The sequence below is a fragment of the Neophocaena asiaeorientalis genome, unplaced genomic scaffold (genome assembly GCF_003031525.2).
Source record: "Neophocaena asiaeorientalis asiaeorientalis breed wild unplaced genomic scaffold, Neophocaena_asiaeorientalis_V1.1 scaffold233, whole genome shotgun sequence".
Taxonomy (NCBI): Eukaryota; Metazoa; Chordata; class Mammalia; order Artiodactyla; family Phocoenidae; genus Neophocaena; species Neophocaena asiaeorientalis.
The window spans coordinates 41,205-60,643 of record NW_020171811.1 but is presented as its reverse complement, the minus strand read 5'-3'; the positions used below and the strand labels follow the sequence as shown (position 1 = coordinate 60,643).

Below are 19,439 nucleotides of genomic sequence, written 5' to 3'. Positions count from 1 at the left end.
CACTTGAAACAGTGCCTGCTGCGAATTAAGTGCTGTCTGTTAAGTAAATAAATTTTATAATTACTATTCCTACTACCTGGGTGTTCAACACTAGGACAAGGGCAGAGGAAAGAAACAGCAGACAGACCAGTGTCAGCTTTAAGAACAAACCCAGAATAAACTCTATAGAAACTCCAGCTTTGAGTGTGTTAGTTCTGATGAAAAAATCAACTTTTGATTCAACGTAGGAGCAGGGCCTCCCCTGGGGCCCTCCGCGCTGTGGACAGTGTCCCCTGGGTGGCCACATCTGTCAGGGCCCACCATACTATGTGTGCTGGCCAACAGGCCCCGTGAGAGCGGACAGAGGGGAGACAGTCATACATAGGTTGCCCGGTCCTAAAAAGGCTGCTGCAGAAAGAAGTGCCCAGCACCGCCAGGTAGGCTGACAAAGGGAGTCCCACACACCCCCTCTGTGGGCTGTGCGTCTCAGTCACGCTGGCCACTGTGGTCAACTCTCGGGCTGTCCTACAGCTGGACGAGGGTGCCCTGCACCTGTGGGCTGCACTGCTTTCAGGAATGCTTTCTTTGGAGGGACACCTGCTTCGCTGGACGGCGGAACAGATGGCCCGAGCCTCTTGGATCCCGGGGCTTCCAGCCCCGAGGCCGGGCCAGCATCTGCAGACTACGGGTCTGGTGCAGCCCCTTCCCACAAGAGCCCAGCCGCAGACCCACCAGCCATCTGCTCCGGTGCAGACCTTTGTGCCCCTCAGAATGTTCGGCTAATTAAAGCGATTACGGGGGGCGCACACAGGGCTATTCTTTCCCAGCAGTGGTTGCTGAACTGATCTCAGCAGCCTTAAGCAGATTTTTTTTTTTTTTTGTAAAAGGGAAAGTCTTGCAAGCCCAGAGAGAAGAGAAATTTATTAAAGCAACAAAGCTCCCCCAGCACACTGAGCCATGGTGTCCATTTTACAAGAGCAGCACACTTAAGTAAGCACAGGAAGTCTCTGCAGAAAAACAGGATCCGTTTAGGAGATACTTGTGATGGAAACCTTAGGACTTTTAAAACACAGCATCTATCGCATAGTTAACTAACAATCCTAAATACTGATAAAGCCCGTGCTCTGGGCAGGGAAGCTAAGTGCACCCAGCAAGGCTGGCTACTGTTTCTGCAGGGACACGCTTCTTAGGACTTCATCTCCACCTCTCCCGCACCTGAAGGAAGGCAAAGGGGTGATGAAAGGGCACCTGAGAGCCCCGCTCCCAATCTCTCTATTCTGAACCCAGGGACAAGCTGCTCAGTTGCAGGGCTGTCATGACTAGAATGCAAATCAGTTCCTTTATCTTTAAAAGCAGTTAAAAGCTACAAGTACGTGTTGGGGATAACAAGAATCAATGTATGACTTTTAAATGCACACACATTTAGATGAGTCCCGCTACAGCGCCAAACAGCCTTCAGTACTGCCAGTGTGAAGAAATGCTGAATTTAAAGAAATCTGAGCCTTAAGCCTCTTCTACCAAGGTTGGGGACTGGTTTTGTTTCACTGGATTTTAAAGTCCACTGGATTTTAAAGTCCTTAAAGGAAAGGGATTCTTTCATACATCTGCTTGTGGTATCCTGCTTATCAGAGTTGCTCTCCACAGATAGTGAATACTGCTCTCCTATTTGAAAAATATTTAATGGTATAGTTGGAAAATGTTACTATTATCATTAAAATTAACTTGTTAACTTTTGACGTGTTGTCTATTTTCTTTTCTAGTTGGAAAATAAATATTAGAAATTGTTGACCTGCAAGGAGGTGAGAATGAGGGCTTAGACTCCAAGGGAACTTCCTCTGGGGCCAAGTCAGGAGGACTTAGCAGGACAGCAAAGGCTGAAAGTCTGAAAGCTGAATCTGTGTTAGAATGAAAACATCTTATTAGCTTTGAAGGGGCTTCTTTATATCACTTTCAAGTGATTTATAGTTGCATCTTGAATGAGTGTTTCATCTCTGAGAATAGCCAGAGATGATCTAATAATACTCAAGAAATATAAAGGGAAACACTGGAATTCCATTAATAAAAAACCTATCCTGATGATGTCATATTATTTGATGGAAACGAATGGCATCAGTAATGAAATTGCTTCCTTTGTCAAGGACTAGAACAAACAATGTAACGGGCGAGTAATTGGAAAATAGATGCATTTCAACTACAAAAGCTCTTAGAAAAACTTCTCTCAGTCATTAAGAAGTTTGCGCCAGAATGAAATATTTACTCTATACAATGTAAATGAATAATTTATGAAGTTCAGCCGCGAAGTTATGCATATATGAAAATGGAAATAAGGGGGACACAAGTCAGTTTCGCACTTCTGGAAGAAGATTGATTTTATGGAGGGCAGTAAAATCAGTTTGGGGGTTCTCTGTGTTTCTGTTTTTGTTTTTAAATAACGACCACTCATCCTCCTACCCTCACAGTCCGACACAAGGGCTTGATTTGCTTGTCCATTCTCTGCTGAATGAAGCAATTGGCTTTAACTTTTCTCTCAGGTCCTCACTTAAACTGCATGGTTTTGGCTTACACTACTATTGTCTACAGTTGAAGAAATCATTGTTTAAAGCCTCTGGCTCTTGATAAGAATCTTACTAGACCCAATTTATTCCCTGTGGAGGAAAACAGTTAACAAGGTGTCCCCTGTTTTGAACAAGGGCAGAAAGCAAAGTGGCCCTGCCCCAATTGTATTAATTGTCAACCTTTCCTACCATGTCTGAGTAATACAGAATAAAACCAAGAATTAGTTTTGTTTTTGTCCCCAACTTCCAGCTACCCTTAGAAGAAACCCTTATAAAATTCAAGGTCAGTTCAGTAGCCACTGCATATATGCATATATGGGGGGCGGGAATATATACTCTTCAGAATCTAAAAACTCCAGAATGTGCCCTTTGTTAGTCTGGATTAATTCAGAATAGAATGTCTAACTGAATTGCCTTGAGTGAAAATGATCCCACAAACAAAGAAAAATCACCACTTTCCTTTCAATACCACCCCAGATGAGGGGTCAGACTCCCAAGGGATCCATCTGCCAGGTAAACACAGTAAATTGGAAGGTGAATGCACATTTCAGCCAGACAGTGGAACCCACCTGTCACTTGTGAACTAGCACATTTTGCTTCGGGGTTTCTAAATGAAATTCTGAAATACACATATTAGTGCTGAAAATTTAGCAAGATTATAGTGGTCTTTCCCTGTGGAAAGGCTTTATGACCTTGTAAGGCAAACTTGGTAGGGGAGACACACTTAATAGTTATGTTAGATATTTTCTGGTTCATCAGGAAAGAAACTGACTGAATAAAGCTGGGGGAGGGGAGGGTGGAGATGATTAAAATGTTTACAATTTATGTTAGGGCTTTAACATGCAGACTGAAACAAAAGTCGAACACAACCACCTAACAAGGTTAAGACTTATATATTCTATTCAGCGGATGAGGCCAAAGCGTGAAGCACTTGCGATCCCACAGTCACAACATGGGTTCTCACCCAAGCCATCACAATGGTGCACTATGAATGGTCATGGGGGGAGTTCCAAACTGCTGTAACTAAAGAAGACTGGATCCTCACATGGAACTTACGTTAAAAATTTAGGTGCTTGAAAGCAATCTCTACAATAGCATCACTCTTACTTGCCTGCATTTCTGTTTTCTTGGATGAGACGGAAATGGTGGAGTTACAAGTAGACTACAGAAAATCATGACTACTGAGAATTACCTATAAATTTATTGTACGTGGGCTTCCCTGGCAGCACAGTGGTTAAGAATCTGCCTGACAATGCAGGGACATGGGTTCGAGCCCTGGTCCGGGAAGATCCCACATGCCGCGGAGCAACTAAGCCTGTGTGCCACAACTACTGAGCCTGCGCTCTAAAGCTCGCGAGCCACAACTACTGAGCCCACGTGCCACAACTACTGAAGCCCGGGAGCCTAGAGCCCATGCTCTGCAACAAGAGAAGCCACCGCAATGAGAAGCCCATGCACCGCAACGAAGAGTAGCCCCTGCTCGCCACAACTAGAGAAAGCCCGTGCACAGCAACAAAGGCCCAACACAGCCCAAAATAAAATAAATAAATAAAAATTTGTTGTACATGTGGGAGAAGGCCTTCCAAACAAGGATGCATAAAGAACATCGTGAACCACTAGTCCAGGAGCCTAGGAATGAAATGTCCACTCTTAGCAATTCCCCAACTCTTGAACAACCCCAGAGGGAAGCAGGGAAGGGACTACTCTTTTATCCCTTCAGATGACTGTCTGCTCACATATCCCTACAGGATGAGTTCCTAGAAGGAAGCGAGCCACCTTGAGGACAGCTTGTATAGGTGGCTTGTGACACCATTCCATTGCACTGCACCCCTCCCAAGTCCTCGGATACATGAGATAATTACTTGATTCATCTTAGGGCTGAAATTAGTCTCCTGTTGGGTAGCAACAGCCAGACTTCTCCTCCATAGACCTTCTGACAACAGATTCAGGTCCTTTGGTCTTCAGGAAAAATGAGGCCTGTCTGAGGACAGGAGAAACTGCAGTCTCAGGGCAAGCTAGAAACCCCTAAGCCAGGACCCAGGAGTCAAAAGAAACCCACAATCAAACCAAGAAGGCTTGTCTCCAGCTCCCCATCTCATGTCATGGGAGACCCAGCCCCCTCCCACCTTCAATACTGCCAAGCAGCACTGAGATGAGGTATGAGTCCTTGATAACAAACACACCCAAGGAAGAAATTCTTTTCTTTTTTTTTTTTTTTTGGGGCGCGGGCCCATCACTGTTGTGGCCTCTCCCGTTGTCGAGCACAGGCTCCAGACGCACAGGCTCAGCGGCCACGGCTCACGGCCCAGCCGCTCCGCGGTATGTGGGATCTTCCCGGACCGGGGCACGAACCTGTGTCCCCTGCATCGGCAGGCGGACTCTCAACCACTGCGCCACCAGGGAAGCCCAAGGAAGAAATTCTTAACACCCACGGGCAGGAGACAAATGGGCCTGAAGCAACCAAAAGGGAGAAAAAAAGCCAGAAGTATAATAAAGAACTCCTGACAGGTTCTGAACTCCTTGTAAGTTAAGAACAAATAAATCCCACAGTTCATTGAGAATCTTGCTCTCCTCATCTTCCCCACCTGAGGGCTACTCTAGAATAGGGAAGATGACCTGGCACTCTGCTGAGCCCTAGACAGCTTCTGTAGAAGGGAGGAGGGTTTCTAGAGCAAGGCCATGCTGCCCAGAGCATGAACTGTGTTGGCCAACTGAGTGGCCCTCAACTGCCGAGGCCGTTGCAGAAACTGGCCAGGAAACAGGAGCGCTATCTTGACATAACAGGATGCAACAAGACCGACGCTGAAGAAACTATGCCACAGCCCGTGAGGGCAGCGCATGTGACCCATGGCCATGGTTACTGCATGAAGCTGGGGCTGGCCCTTCTTACTGCCAAGAGGAACATCAAAAACATCACACGTGATTCTATTAACTTTGTAAAGTGATGAATCAACTTGAAAACTGACAGGCTCCATTCAGCCAGCAAAACACTTCATTTTTAGGCAAGAAAGCAGCTGGATGAACTTTGGTTTGAGTCCACGTTCAGCAATTTAAAAAAAGGGGGGAGGTAAAAACGTGTTATGTGACTCTACTATAGGCTTTCTGGTTGGGATATAACAGACTCTCAAAGTCAAGTCAGTAGAGTCCTTGGGGAGAGGAGACACAGAGATAAATGACTCTACAGCACTCTATTTGCTCTCTATTGATGGTGGGTCGTTACATTAAAGCTTCTGTGTATAGTGTCAAAAGGTCACAGCTGGGCCTCCCTGGTGGCGCAGTGGTTGAGAGTCCGCCTGCCGATGCAGGGAACATGGGTTCGTGTCCCGGTCCGGGAAGATCCCACATGCCGCGGAGCGGCTGGGCCCGTGAGCCATGGCTGCTGAGCCTGCACGTCCGGAGCCTGTGCTCTGCAACGGGAGAGGCCACAACAGTGAGAGGCCCACGTACCGGAAAAAAAAAAAAAAAAAAAAAAAAGGTCACACCTAAGAGGTTTCTGGAGGAGTTAGAGAAGCTGAAGTTCATTGGGGGTGAAATGATTCTCCCAACGTACCCTTTCACTAAGACAAAAGCAGCAAGATTTTGCCCAGACTCAGGCCTCAACCCTTCATTTTATTTACACATAAAACCAAAGCCTCACTTTTTAAACAGTAAATCTCCCTAGAAATCAGTAAATAAGATTAATTAAGGATATAAGAAATACCCTGCCAGCAACAAAATCAGCTCTGCCCAAGAAGATTTCTGAGTATCCCCAGGTGGTAACTAGAAACTCTCTTTTCAAAAAAACGAGCAACCATTTAATTTGTGAGCACCAAGTAACAGTGCCTCAGGTATTGAAAATAGTTGGAGAAAGGAGATACTAGACTTTAAGGTGTTTTCTGTATAAGAAAAGCTTCCCCCGTAAAGTGTTGAGACCTATTTTAACCATTTTTTCACAGAGAAATGTCTCAGATACATTCCACACTATTTAGGGTTATGAAACAGATTTAATGTTATAAAATGATACCCTTCCTGACAGCAAGATATTATGAACACTGCAATAACTGAAGTATGCAAATTACGTGCCTACCTGAAATAGTACATATAACACTTTTGTGCATGTGAGTCTATGTGTTTTACTGGGGAAAGGGCCCTATCTAAATTCTCAAAGGGACCCAAGAAAGGGTCTAAAACTGACTGAACCAAGATCGGAAGTAGCCTCTGCCCCAGACCCATTGGTCCCCAGTGCTGTGATGTTCTAGGCAATGTTTTCCTTTTTGCTTCTCATGGTCTTTCTGTTTTCAGCTGTCACTTCTCACCCGCACTACTCACACCATTTTTGTGGTTTCTGTCTCCCTTCTCCCCTCTAGCTGCTTTTCTTCCTCTCTTCTAACTCACATTTCTGCCAGTGCTCCTTTACTTCTATTGTGAGGATAGGTATCACTGGATTTAAAAAAAAAAGGTGATCTGATCAGCAGACCAGTCCTGTGTCTTCTAAATCGCAGTACTTGTGGTTGTTTTCATTTCTGCTCAATACTTGAGCCCTTTCCAGTTACCTTTGAGTTTGTGGGGTTTGTAGGTATCTTCGGGTTTGTGAAGATGCCAGATATCTGACTGCTGGGGACATTACTGGAGCAAGCTTCTTGTAGATTTCAGCAAGCTGAACATGGACTTGAGACAGTAACAAACACTCATTCCCCCCCATCAACCTACGATCTACAGACTACTTTAAGAAACTGGAGGCACTTTGTCTCCTTCCCAGGTTATAGGAGCATGTGAAGTATCTGTATCCCCAGTCTAAGCTGGGATTTACAAGAAATATTTAGAGCTTGCTCAGCATGGCACTTTCAATCATGTTCTATAAATGGTATGCTGGTAAATGAGCCGTAAAGAAACAAGAAAATGTCACTGCTTCTCCTTAATTGGTAGATTATAGCACCGTGTCAAATGGAAAGAAGGGAGATGAGGGAGGCAGGGTAATCTCTGACTGCTGGGGAGCCAGACATGCCAGGTGGGACAGAACCACTAAGAACCCTGGTAACTGCCGGGCACTGGGACAAGGATGAAGTTGCAGAGCTGCTTTGTCCCACCACAGAAGACAAGATGCTGGCTCTTGAAATGCCTAACCACACTGCCTCCATTTCTTACCTGTCACGGCGGCTGTCTTATAGTCTGCGGGGAAGGAGTTGGTTAGCTTTTTACATAACTAAAAATAACAGTGCTGTGGAGGAGAGAGATATTCCCAAGAAGAGCTAGAAGTGGCAGACCTCAGATAGTATAAAAATAACTGAATTCAAAAATGTATAAACATAAAGCATGCACAGAAAGGTCAGCTCTCCAAAAGTTGAAACAGATGAAACGTATGAACAACAGAAAAAGTAGTCACATATATCCAAAAGGCAAGTAATAAGATCGGCAAGTAGTTGAAAAAAAATGGCTGAGAAAAGCCATAAACCCCTCAGTTCTCCTGTCTCTGCACCACTGTGATGTGGCTATCCATGGCTATCCACACCTGTGATCCAGAAGGATATGCCTGTCCAATTTCTTACCTCACCGTGGTCGCTGGATGGGATATGTGAAGGCCTTGCTTCTTCATCGAGTGGCTCAATCACTGTCACCTCTGCAAATTCCTCCACGGATCCTTGAAACTCAGGTAAGGACCTTCGTCCGTAACGCTTCCCACCTCTAACATATTTGGGCTGAGCTTCGAGAGTGCAGTCTGGGCAAGGAGACAAGAGTTGAGGCCACATTACATGACAATCTCAGCCCCTATCTGACACACAGCCTTCGGACACAGCCTCTTATATCAGCCCCAAAATAAACCACCACCGTTTGCCAGTTGCGGTGGATGTGGGCGTATATGAGCCAGTAAGTCAGATGCAGAGCACAGCTTCTAATTCCGAATGATTTATAGCACCCCGAGTATATCTCAGCATGTGGTGGGAGAGATGAGGAGCCAGCAGTGAGGGATTTGTTTAAAACTAGGGAATTAAGATCAGGACAAAGCAAGCGGTCATATGTGTTCTTCTGTTTATTAAGCTCTGTTTTGCAGACAGAGGGAACAGGAGAGGGAGGGATCATACTACCAGAGACACGTTGGAAAATGATGATAAAAAGAACACCTTATCAGCACTGTGAAGTTAGCATTCACACCAGTTAGTCTGGAACACACCCCTCCAGGACCTTAGTGAGTCCTTTGTTAACCATCTCACTTTCTGATCCATCAGACAAGCAGGAAGACAGAACAAAGAAACTGACACAGTGGATCTTAATCAATTAATGACAGCTCACTGTTCATATGAAACTTGTCATCAAGATCTCATTATAAAATTAAAAGCTGTGGAATAAAATAGCAAACGCAAAACTGCATTAAGAAAATAATATATTATGTTCTTTTCTCTTCATGAGCTTCGTGTTGTACAAAATAAAAGGAATGTGTATAAGGGGAAAGTCATCTCTTGACCCTGAAGGACTTCAGCGTTCAGCAGAACATGTCTCAGATTCAGCCTTCACCACCACCACCACCATCACCACCAACACCACCACCACCACCATCACCACCACCAGCACCACCACCACCATCACCACCAACATCACCACCACTGCCATCATCACCACCACCAAAATCACCAGCACCACCATCACCATCATCACCACCACCACAATCACCATCACCACCACCACCACAATCACCATCACCACCACCACAATCATCACCACCATCACCACCACCATCACCACCACCGCCATCATCACCACCACCAAAATCACCAGCACCACCATCACCATCATCACCACCACCACAATCACCATCACCACCACCACCACCATCACCATCACCACCACCACCATCACCACCACCACCACCACCATCACCACCACCACATACTAACCTTTCTCTACAATGGTAGCTTTAGAGCAATAAAATAAATACTTCACTCATTAGAAATGTCAGCTTAGAGACACACTTTTTTTTAGCACCTTGAACAGAATTAGGAGAACAAAGTATTCCATTAAAATATAAAACTGGCAATGCTTTGATTTCAGTTCTTATCACCCACATGGACATACTGTCTCTCTGGAGAACATAATATGTGTTCTGTTTGAACATGACAGTCTTAACAAGGTATGTCTGAACTCAGACATGTAGATTTTTAGATGAGGGCTGTACACAGATCATCAAAACAAGGGTAACTGATTAGATAAGAACTAAAAGAACAAAACCCTTCCTTTATCACCACTGAAACCATGTTAGGGGGTAGCTATTACTCTGTAGTCTCCCTGGGGAGACTGGTGATCCTGTGTGACTAACTCTGTCCTCCCCGCTCCCATGCCCTTCCTCTGGGATAAGCTTAGGTTTCACAATTGTGGTCAGAAACATCCTGAAAATGCTCGGCAAAGCTCAGAGTGAAGTATTTATGCTTGCTCTATAATTTCCAGCAATATTTATATCCAGAGTCCCAGCCAAGTCATTTTATTAGGTCGAGCGATTCTCTTACAGGAAGTGTTCAAGCATACAAAAGTTATATTGAAAGTCGCATGCGTATTTGAAGGTACCTTTTATCAGAAGACAGTGTGTCAGCTTGTGAGCGTTCAGGAGCGGCCCAGACACCCGAGCTACTTGTTGGCAGCTGACACCCACAGATGCTAGTCAGATAAAAGGCAATGTAGAACCATCCTTAATTTATTACATATTCTTAAATTTTAGTGGCAGACAACAAGATACACCATTAGTGATGATGGGGGTTTGGAAAAGATTAAAGGGAAAATGTATAACGTCAGAAAATGGAACGTGGGATTTTCCCGGTATGAGAACATAAGTCATGGTCTGGAGAAGGAAGTGGCAGAGGAACTCTGAATGCATGCCGCACTTTTTCAGAGGAAAAAAAGCAGTGGGGAAAAGCTACAGTCTTAAAACAAACAAACAAACAAAAAAACCCACAACCCACTGTGATTTAATCCAAAATCCACCTGTGGATGAAATATTTACTATTAAATGTTTCATGCTGTGTAGGGAGCAGTGGTAGATTTGAAATAGCTCTTTTTCTAAGCAATGAAAGATAACAGACTGTGAAACATTAGGGATCCTGTGGAGTTTTGGTTTATTTATACACTTACTTATTTTTGCATTGCCAGGAACTTTAAATTAATTCTTAAAACTCGAAGTTAATATCTTTCACAGAATGTACATACATCACAAAGTCAATTTCTAGAGAAATCTATTAAAATGTAGAATCTTTTTGAATAAAGATATTAGCACAAAGGAAAAATGGGGCATTAAAGTTTCCTCGTAAGAAATTTCACAAAACTTCCATACAATAAAGAATTACACTAATCACACCGATTACAAATAGTTATATTTTAGACTTGAACACACTCCTACAGCCTTCTTTTATTTAGAGCATCAGCCTCTTTGTATTTACAAGATAAGAAGGGGAAGAAAGGCATTAAAAGTAAGGAGACCCAGAGAGAACATTCATGGTCAACAGCCATTGTTGTGCTAAGCCTTTGAAAACTCCAGCGTTCTCTTTATGAATTTCAAGCAGGGCTTTACAAGTGCACAGCGGCAGTCCACCAAACAGGAGGCCTTAGTGGGGATTTCAAGACACTCCTGCCCACCCAAATTAAAGAATGCCTTACCCCTCCCTTACCACGCCCAACAAAGACTTGCCAAACCACAGCCCTGGGGCAAAGTTTCTTTACTTTTATGAGCACATCCAGATGTAATGTATGTATTTCAGGGGTTTATCCTGGAACAATTTTATCTATGCCAGATAATATAGGGTTATTTAATTTATTAAGAAATGAAATTATTTACACACAGCTTCCTTTAACTTAAGTGTAAGTAACTGCACCAATCATGACCTCCAAGGAGGGACATGAAATGCCAGTGGAAAAAAAAAACCAAGATATAAAGAACTGCTTGTCCTTTCAGTATTTTATTTCCTTGAATGTATATTTATGATTCTACCTGGATGGTCAAGCTTCTGAGCCATTTCCCTTTCTTTCCTATTTTCCATTTTTCCTATTTGGCATCACTACATAAAAATACAAATGAGCTTTGAAGGAAAGCAGACAGGCCCGGCCTGCCCAGAGGAGTCTTAGACTCCTGGAGCCCCTGGCGAGCTCACAATGAGATGCACCAAGAAGAGAAACTCCAGAGGTGTGATAATGTTCACTTTCCAGAACCAGGACGAACCACAGTGCACATGTATGACTTGTGACCAGAAGGTCTTGCACTTATACTAAAAGAAAAATTGAAATTCAATGTTAATGAGAATGACCACTTGGCACAGGCCAGCTGCAGGCAGGGAAAACCACCAGCCACCCACCTGTCCCTCCGCCTCTCCCTCCCTTCCCCCCTCTAACTGAGCAGGGCAGTTCACACTCTGTACTCTCTCCCAGAACTGCCCCAGCCACCTGTGTGATGTGGATGGCCACTTGGAACACGCAGTTCTTCCAGTGACCAATGGCAGAGCAATGAGGACCCAAGAGGAAGGTGAAATCGTTACCCAGAAACCTCAACACTATTTATTTCATCAATGCTTTTCTTGAAAAACACGAGGCTTAGGACATGGGATGAGGTGCCATCCTCAGCACATACATGGGAAGTTAAAGGAGAGTTTCAAAGATGCACTCGAGTATTAGGTGGATTCATTTAACATATCTATCAGACACCTGCCATGGGCAAAGCATTCTATTGTACTTGTTGAGGGATAAGATGGATATTGTAACACTTTTTGATTCAAACTTCCCTGTTTGACCTGAGGATACTTCCAGGGTGAAGAAGAAAGCCCTGCCTTTATGGTGCCTGATCTTGTTTTGGAATTGCTCATGTAGACCCCCTTGCTTTCTACTTCCCTTCCTGCCCCATTTCGTTAACCTGGGAAATCATTCCCAGAGACCCCACCCCCTTCCAAAGGACCTGGGCACAGGGGGATCATCTGAAGCCCTCTATACTACATTTCTGCTCAACTCACGGGATTCCTGAAACCCCTCTGAAAGTAAGGAGTCAAAAATGAAGCACGTGTAAACCTCAGGACAAGCCCCCCACGAGAGGCAGTCACGCAGCAAATGAGCACCACCAGCCCCACTGCACCTCCCACCTCCTCGCCTACTCTGAACGCACCGTTGCACAGGGCTTACACAGTCAGAGTGCAAACCCACACCTGATACTAAATAAGAGAAAAGGGAAGAAAAGAATCAAAGGGGAGACCAACAGAGAAGGAGACAGAGATTGAGACCAATAGCAAGGGAAGGGGGTGAGGGACAGAAGACAGGCAGAGAGCTGGCGGCCTATGTGGGGATGGGGGAGGGGAAGCAGGAGGAACTGATGGACTGGGGACCAAGAGGTAGGAGAAGAATGGAGTGAGGGGCCAAGAAGGAGAGGAGAGGAGGGTGGAGGTGAGTTGGAGAAGTGGAAAGAAGAAGGGATGGGGAGGGAGATGTCCCAAGGAAGCGAGGGGAGAAGAGAAGCCAAGAGAGAATGAACGACATAAAAAAAGACACCCGGAAAGCCTTTGGACACTATCGGCCATTCCTTCTGCCTCCCAGTGTGCCCCGCCTCTGCAGGGACCGTCAGCAGGCAGGCTCCCCACCCCAACACTTTGTGTGCACACAGCCCTTGCCAAGGCAGCTGCTTCCCAGCCACTAGCACCCCACTCCCCAATCACGCCTCTCTTCCAGAATCTTCACACGAGATGCAGATGTCAACTGGAGCTTTCAGGTCCTCCCCGGATGCAATGACAGAATTTTAGGAGCAGTCTTCACATCAGTTCTTAGCAATCTGAGTGATGTTTCCTGCACGAACACAGGGGCTTCTGGGCACAAAGGTAATAAGGTGGCTCTGATTAGCCTTGCCTGGAAGGAAGCATCGAGGGGAAGGTTAGCACCCTGCAAGGGTGCTGAGGATGGTGGATGGGTGTGGTCTGGCAACCCCCAGGGCTGACTGGTCTGATCAGATGGTCTATCTAAGCCCTAGAGCAGGTGAAGGTCCGTCAATAAGAAAAACTCTTCGAGTTGATAATGATGATGTGATTGTTCCCCAACCTTCTTCCCAGGAGGATCGGCCTGCCTGCATCTTGAGCCATTTGGGGGATAAAGGCAGAGATTCCCTTATCACCTAACTGAGTCCTCCCCATTGTTCAAGGCTCAACTCAAAACTCATTTCCTTCAAGTAACTGCTTGGCACAAGTTTCATGGAACGTTTTTTTCTATGAATTTAGTGCGACCCATACTGTTGATAGCTCCCGATTTAATAACGATCATGGTCATATTTTTCTAAAAGCATTTTACATGTTAGAATTACCTACACAGTGGGACTGAATGCTTTCCAGGGCAGCAGTGCTTCATGGAAAGAGCCTGTGGGCTCTGAATTCAAACAGACCTGGACCCTCTGTCCTTATCAAGGTGAGGAGGACCTAACGTCCTGAGGCTTGGTCTCCTCATCCGGAGGAAGGGAATACAACAGGACTTCCGTTGGGCAAGGTCACTATTCTGTCAGGTAGTGTCCTCCCACCTAGACTCCTGGGGGTCAGCGGTGGCTCAAAGCCAGCAGAGCAGAGTCAGGGAGAGCCTCACAGCCCCCAGTCCCGCAGTAGATTCCCTGACCTCATTTGTCCCCATGGGTGAGATTACTGGCGAACACACAGTGACGACATCCAGTCTGTCATCTCAGAAACTGAGGCTGCCTCCATCTCATTCATGCCCTAATTTTCTCTTCCTTGTCATCTCCTTTCCCTTCATCAATGGGCTGACATGAGAGGACACATCAATTCTCTAAGACTCCCTGCAGAAAACTACCATTTTCATGTCCCCAGTTTGGAAACCTTCTCATACGCTGGAATTGAAATAAACTTACATCAGCACAACTCCCAAGCAAACTGTTTCATTATCAACATTCTCACCAGCCCTATTTATTTAATTTTAAATAACAGGAGTATCTTTTTTGCACATACACATATTTTTTAAAAAGTGCCTTCTTACTCCTTGTAAAATCGTAACAATAAGTATTCTTCTATAGGACAGCTGAATAGTTGCTTAGTCTTTGATTCCACAGATACATCATAATTTGCCTAACCAAAATACACTGTCAAATATTTATTCTTGAGATATATATATATAGTTTGGGGTTTTTTTTTTTTTTTACTATTTTAAATGACTATCCTTACACACACATCTTCATGCACATCCATAATTATTTCCACAGCCTAAAATCTGAGAGTGGCATTGATTGGCCAAAGGCATTTTTATGGTATTGTTTTACATAATTCTAGGAAGGTTTTATCAGTTTACATGACCACCAGTGGGCGTGAATGTTTCCAATTCCCTCTGACCTTAGGAAATGGGTCCTCACACCCTCTTTTGATAGTGGTGGTGGTTAGTGGTAGTGATTTTACCTTACTTTTAATTTTTGAAGAAATTTTCTGGTGCTCACTGTTAGCATCTCATACATACCAAAGGAACCGAGGACTAAGCCCTTACTCAACCAGAGAGAGGACAAGAGAACATGTCTGTTGGGCCATCTGTGTATATCTCCTAAAAACAGGGTCCTCAGCCAGAGTTCAGTTCAACTCTGAATACAGCTGTGTCTTCAATCACTGCAAACCAGGATCTAGTCCACTGTCTGGCCATGAGACCAGCCTTGCTCAGTGAATGAAGAGATATTTGTTTATTATATTTATAGCATCCCAAAATATAAAGAAAATAACTAGAAATAGGGCAGTTTCTGGAATTAGTAATGTTCATTACCAAAAGAAAAAGAAAAAAACAATCACCTGGCGTGTCTTTTTTTCTAATGATTTGGTTTTTCCAAACCTGAGTTTTCCCTCACCAAATAAACAAAGGAAAGATATTTTATATTAACCGCATGAGGGAAAGCAAGAGCTTCCTGCATGATGCTAACATCTACTACAGAACACAAATCTAATGTAAGATGCATCAAACAAGGACAAAATCTCTGGAGAACAGATCCAGACAGCATGTTGGTGCCATGTAACTTAGAGCCTGTGCCAGCATCTCCATTATAAAAATCCTATCATCCAAAGCCATAGCAAGCCGAATAAGTAACTAATAATTAAGGTGTCCTTCTCTTAGTCTAGGAAAATAATTTCAAAATTAAATTGTACACATAGACATGAGGGAGCTATGTCATCGGTAATGTTAATCAGTTTGGAATTTACCAAGGACTCTCTACATCCCCAACCCATTTTTCTGACCTTATCTGAATTTCAGTACTTTTCATTGTGTACTATTGTTGTTACTATTGTTGTTTTAGGGAAAAAACTCTCTCCTAGGAGTCTTAGAATATACACATCAGCGTTAAAAAGATGCTGGAAATCATCTAGTTCGTACCCTCTAATTTTAAAAATAAAGACACTGTACCGCAGAGACGTTATAAATGGCACAACCCAAGACTACATAAATAATGACTTAATTCCATCTCCTCTGACATCCTATTATAGCTCTGTTTTTGTATTATTTATATACAACTGCCTTTTATTAGAAGAATATGAAAGCATGAACTATACTGGGCATTTGTCCTTAGGAAGCAGACCCTTATAGTGTCAACTTACGGTGGGTGAAATTTTATAGAAACACAAAGCTAGCTTTCTCCTAAATGTAGATGTCATTTAGATATTAGGAGACAACACAACTGAATCTTGGAGCTGAATGGATTTTAAGTATTTTCCAGCACAACTACTTTCACATATGAGGCAACTGAAGACCACAGAGGTTGTGACGTATAAGGCCACCCAATTAGAGGAGCAAGGCCAGTATTTTGTAACTCCTGGTTCAAGGGTCTTTCTACCTCATCAAGCTGGATTTTCTGTATTACAGTCAGGTGCAACACCTGATATTTTTAACTTACAAAAATCTTGGATGTTATAAAATATCAATTCATGACCCACTCAATGTCTAAGGCTGTGCACCATGGCCCTCCTATTTTTGCAGTCACCTTCCATAGTTTAAGGGTAACCTTTTCTCTCAAAGTCCAGGAGGTCCACTGATTTGAATAGGCAAGACAAAAATACAACAGCCCTGGCCCCTTACGGTAGAAGATGAATTAAGTCCTGAACAGCCAAATAATGCTGAGGACACAGGCATCCCTGTCACTAATGATCAGGTGAAACTTGCTCTTATTTGCTCCTTCCTTCTGCCTCTGGCCGCTTGTCAGAATCTTTCTGGCCAGGCTGCACTGACTGAGGACTGCTGCCCCCAGCTCATCCATCTGAGGGTTAACATCCTCAAGCCAAAGCCTCCTGGAGCCCCATCCCTTGGTGATACAGTGTCAGCATCCTCCCCTGCTACTATCTGTGAGACTTCAATTAAGCCACATCCCTCTTTGAGCCTCAATTTGCTCATGGATAAAATGGCAGCATTTGCTCCAGCCCTACAATCATACGGTCTACGAGTTAAGGGAGAGTTATTTTCATAAAGGGGAAGGAGGGGGCGAACTCAAGTGGCCTCTCGATATACAGCATTTGAGTCCTGATCCTTCATTCTCTGTCTTTTGCCAGCCAAGCCAGACAGCCTATGGGGGTAGAGTCACATTTTCAAGTGGGTGGGAGAACATCTGAGTGGAAAGCAATGCATGATCCCCAAAGACAAAGGGCCCTTCCAAAGACTGGAAGGGCCAGGGAGCGATGGGCAAAAGATAGAAAAAGCAGAGATTCTCAGGAACAAAGAAGGAATGACTCCCAGCCTCATATGGGATAAAACACTCTTAAGGCACAGGCTCAATCCTGGATTTTATGCTGCCAGGCCAAACGTTAGGAAGTCGCACACACGCTGGATGAAGCGCTATAATTACTTTGCTGCTTCATTACACTGATTTGGGGCAGCTCTGTAACAAAGGTTTGCTGCAGCCCACCCAAAGGATGGAGTACACGGTGACCTATAAAAATCCCTCTGCGTGTCCCCCTGGAAGATTTGTCCAAATGATGGCCTCAGCCTGCCCAGCACTGGGGCATATACATAACTCTGAAACTACCGCCTGGAGTTGAATTCATAAACCTTACTTCCGAGCTGTTACCAAGCTCAGCCAGCCATTGTCTACCTCCCCATTATTCAGAGCCCTCTATGGGGCACCCTTCACATTTGTGGTCACATCAATCTGTACATTTATTATGACACTTTTCTGGCAGGTGACAGGAGAGGTTTTGAAGAAAGAGCAGCAAAAGGACCACGTGAACTAGTGGTAGCACTGCCTGTTCCAAACCCATATTATGGTAATACAGAAGAACACTGAAGTTAAGCTTATGCTACCTATGCTCATATGAAATAAAATAGATGTGGTAATGTCACCATAGCTCTAGTCAGGGTCCCTAGATCTTGCACTACTGTCATCAAGATGACAACCTTGGGGCTTCCCTGGTGGCGCAGTGGTTAAGAATCCACCTGCCAATGCAGGGGACATGGGTTCGAGCCCTGGTCCGGGAAGATCGCACATGCCATGGAGCAACTAAGCCCACGCGCCACAACTACTGAGCCTGCGCTCTAGAGCCTGCGAGCCACGACTACTGAACCCATGTGCCACAACTACTGAAGCCCGTGTGCCTAGAGCCCGTGTTCCACAACAAGAGAAGCCACCGCAATGGGAAGCCTGCGCACCGCAGCGAAGAGTAGCCCCTGCTCGCTGCAACTAGAGGAAGCCCGCGCACAGCAACGAACACCCAACACGGCCAAGAATAAATAAATTAAATAAATTAATTTAAAAAAAAAGATGACAACCTTGATTTCAAATTTTTATTTATTTATTTTTGGCCGCGGGATCTTAGTTCCCTGACCAGGGATTGAACCTGGGCCCCAGCAGTGAAAGCGCCAAGTCCTAATCACTGGACTGCCAGGGAATTCCCAAGATGACAACTTTAAAAAAGTAAAACTGCCAATAAAATGTGAGACCCCATAAGAACAAAAGTCCATGTTCCAGCAGTGTTCACCTACAGAAATTCTACTTTTTGCCTGGAAAATCTCTAGAATGCAATAACCTCCCTCCTAGGCCCACTGGGGGCTTGCAGAGAGCTCTGGAAAGCCTCAGAGTTGGCAATAACCTTAGCAAAAAGGGGGAGACTCAATCTAGAATCCAAAACACTGCTAAATGCAGAGTTCATACATACGACACAAATCTGGGGCATTTCAGAAGATACGATGAAGAACTAGATCACCAGTGAGGATAAGACATGAGTTCCCATTTGTGCTTCTTCTAAATAGGTCACACTGAGTGACTCCTTATAGTGACAAAATGTCAATGATTTCTCCTCAGTCTCAGAACTGGACTATATTTTTAGTGTTCTCTTTTTTAGTGAGCAACTCTATGGGTTACAAACACTGGTAAAATCTGTAGCCACCACCACAATCAAGATATAAAACAGTTTCATCACCCCCAAAATTCCCTTGTGCCCCTTTATAGTCAACCTCTAATCCTAGCCCCTAATAACCACTGATTATTTTTTTATAAAACCAGACTGTATTATAATATAAATTCCAACACTGTTTTAGACTTCCCCTTAAATATTTACCATATTTCATTGATTTTAAGACATAACCTCCCCCCACACACCCCTAGATTAGAATATTTTGAAATTATTAAGTGTCTTACAAACAATGGCATTTTACCATTATAATTGAGAATAATTTTTCTTTTTAGAGGTATATAAAATAATTGTGTCATAATTTATGGTGCCTTTAAAAAAATCAGTGAAGTATAATATTAAGTTTTTCATTTCATAACGTTCATTGGACACTTACTATGTGCTACACATCCTATTAGGCACTAAAAGTACAGAAACGAACAAACGTGGACCATAAGGAACTATCACTCGAGAGGAGATAGAAAAACAATTATAATATAATGTGGTAAGGTCTGTAACAGAGGGCTATCCGCTCAGCAGGACTGAATAAAATTATCTCTTCATTGGCCATCCATCT

General features: G+C 44.1%; 1 protein-coding gene across 16 annotated transcripts in view; it reads right to left on the bottom strand.

Annotated features, from left to right (window-relative positions):
- NIN (ninein) overlaps positions 1 to 19,439 on the bottom strand; it is a 104,832-nt gene that overhangs the window by 64,846 nt on the left and 20,547 nt on the right. For all 16 annotated transcript variants that reach the window (XR_003006341.1, XM_024769164.1, XM_024768643.1 and 13 more), the window contains exon 4: positions 8,060 to 8,229. Coding sequence is in view for 15 of the 16 variants with exons in the window: in XM_024769164.1 (XP_024624932.1) it covers positions 8,060 to 8,229 (170 nt within the window). In the remaining variant the exon portion in view is untranslated. The remainder of the gene's footprint in view (positions 1 to 8,059; positions 8,230 to 19,439) is intronic.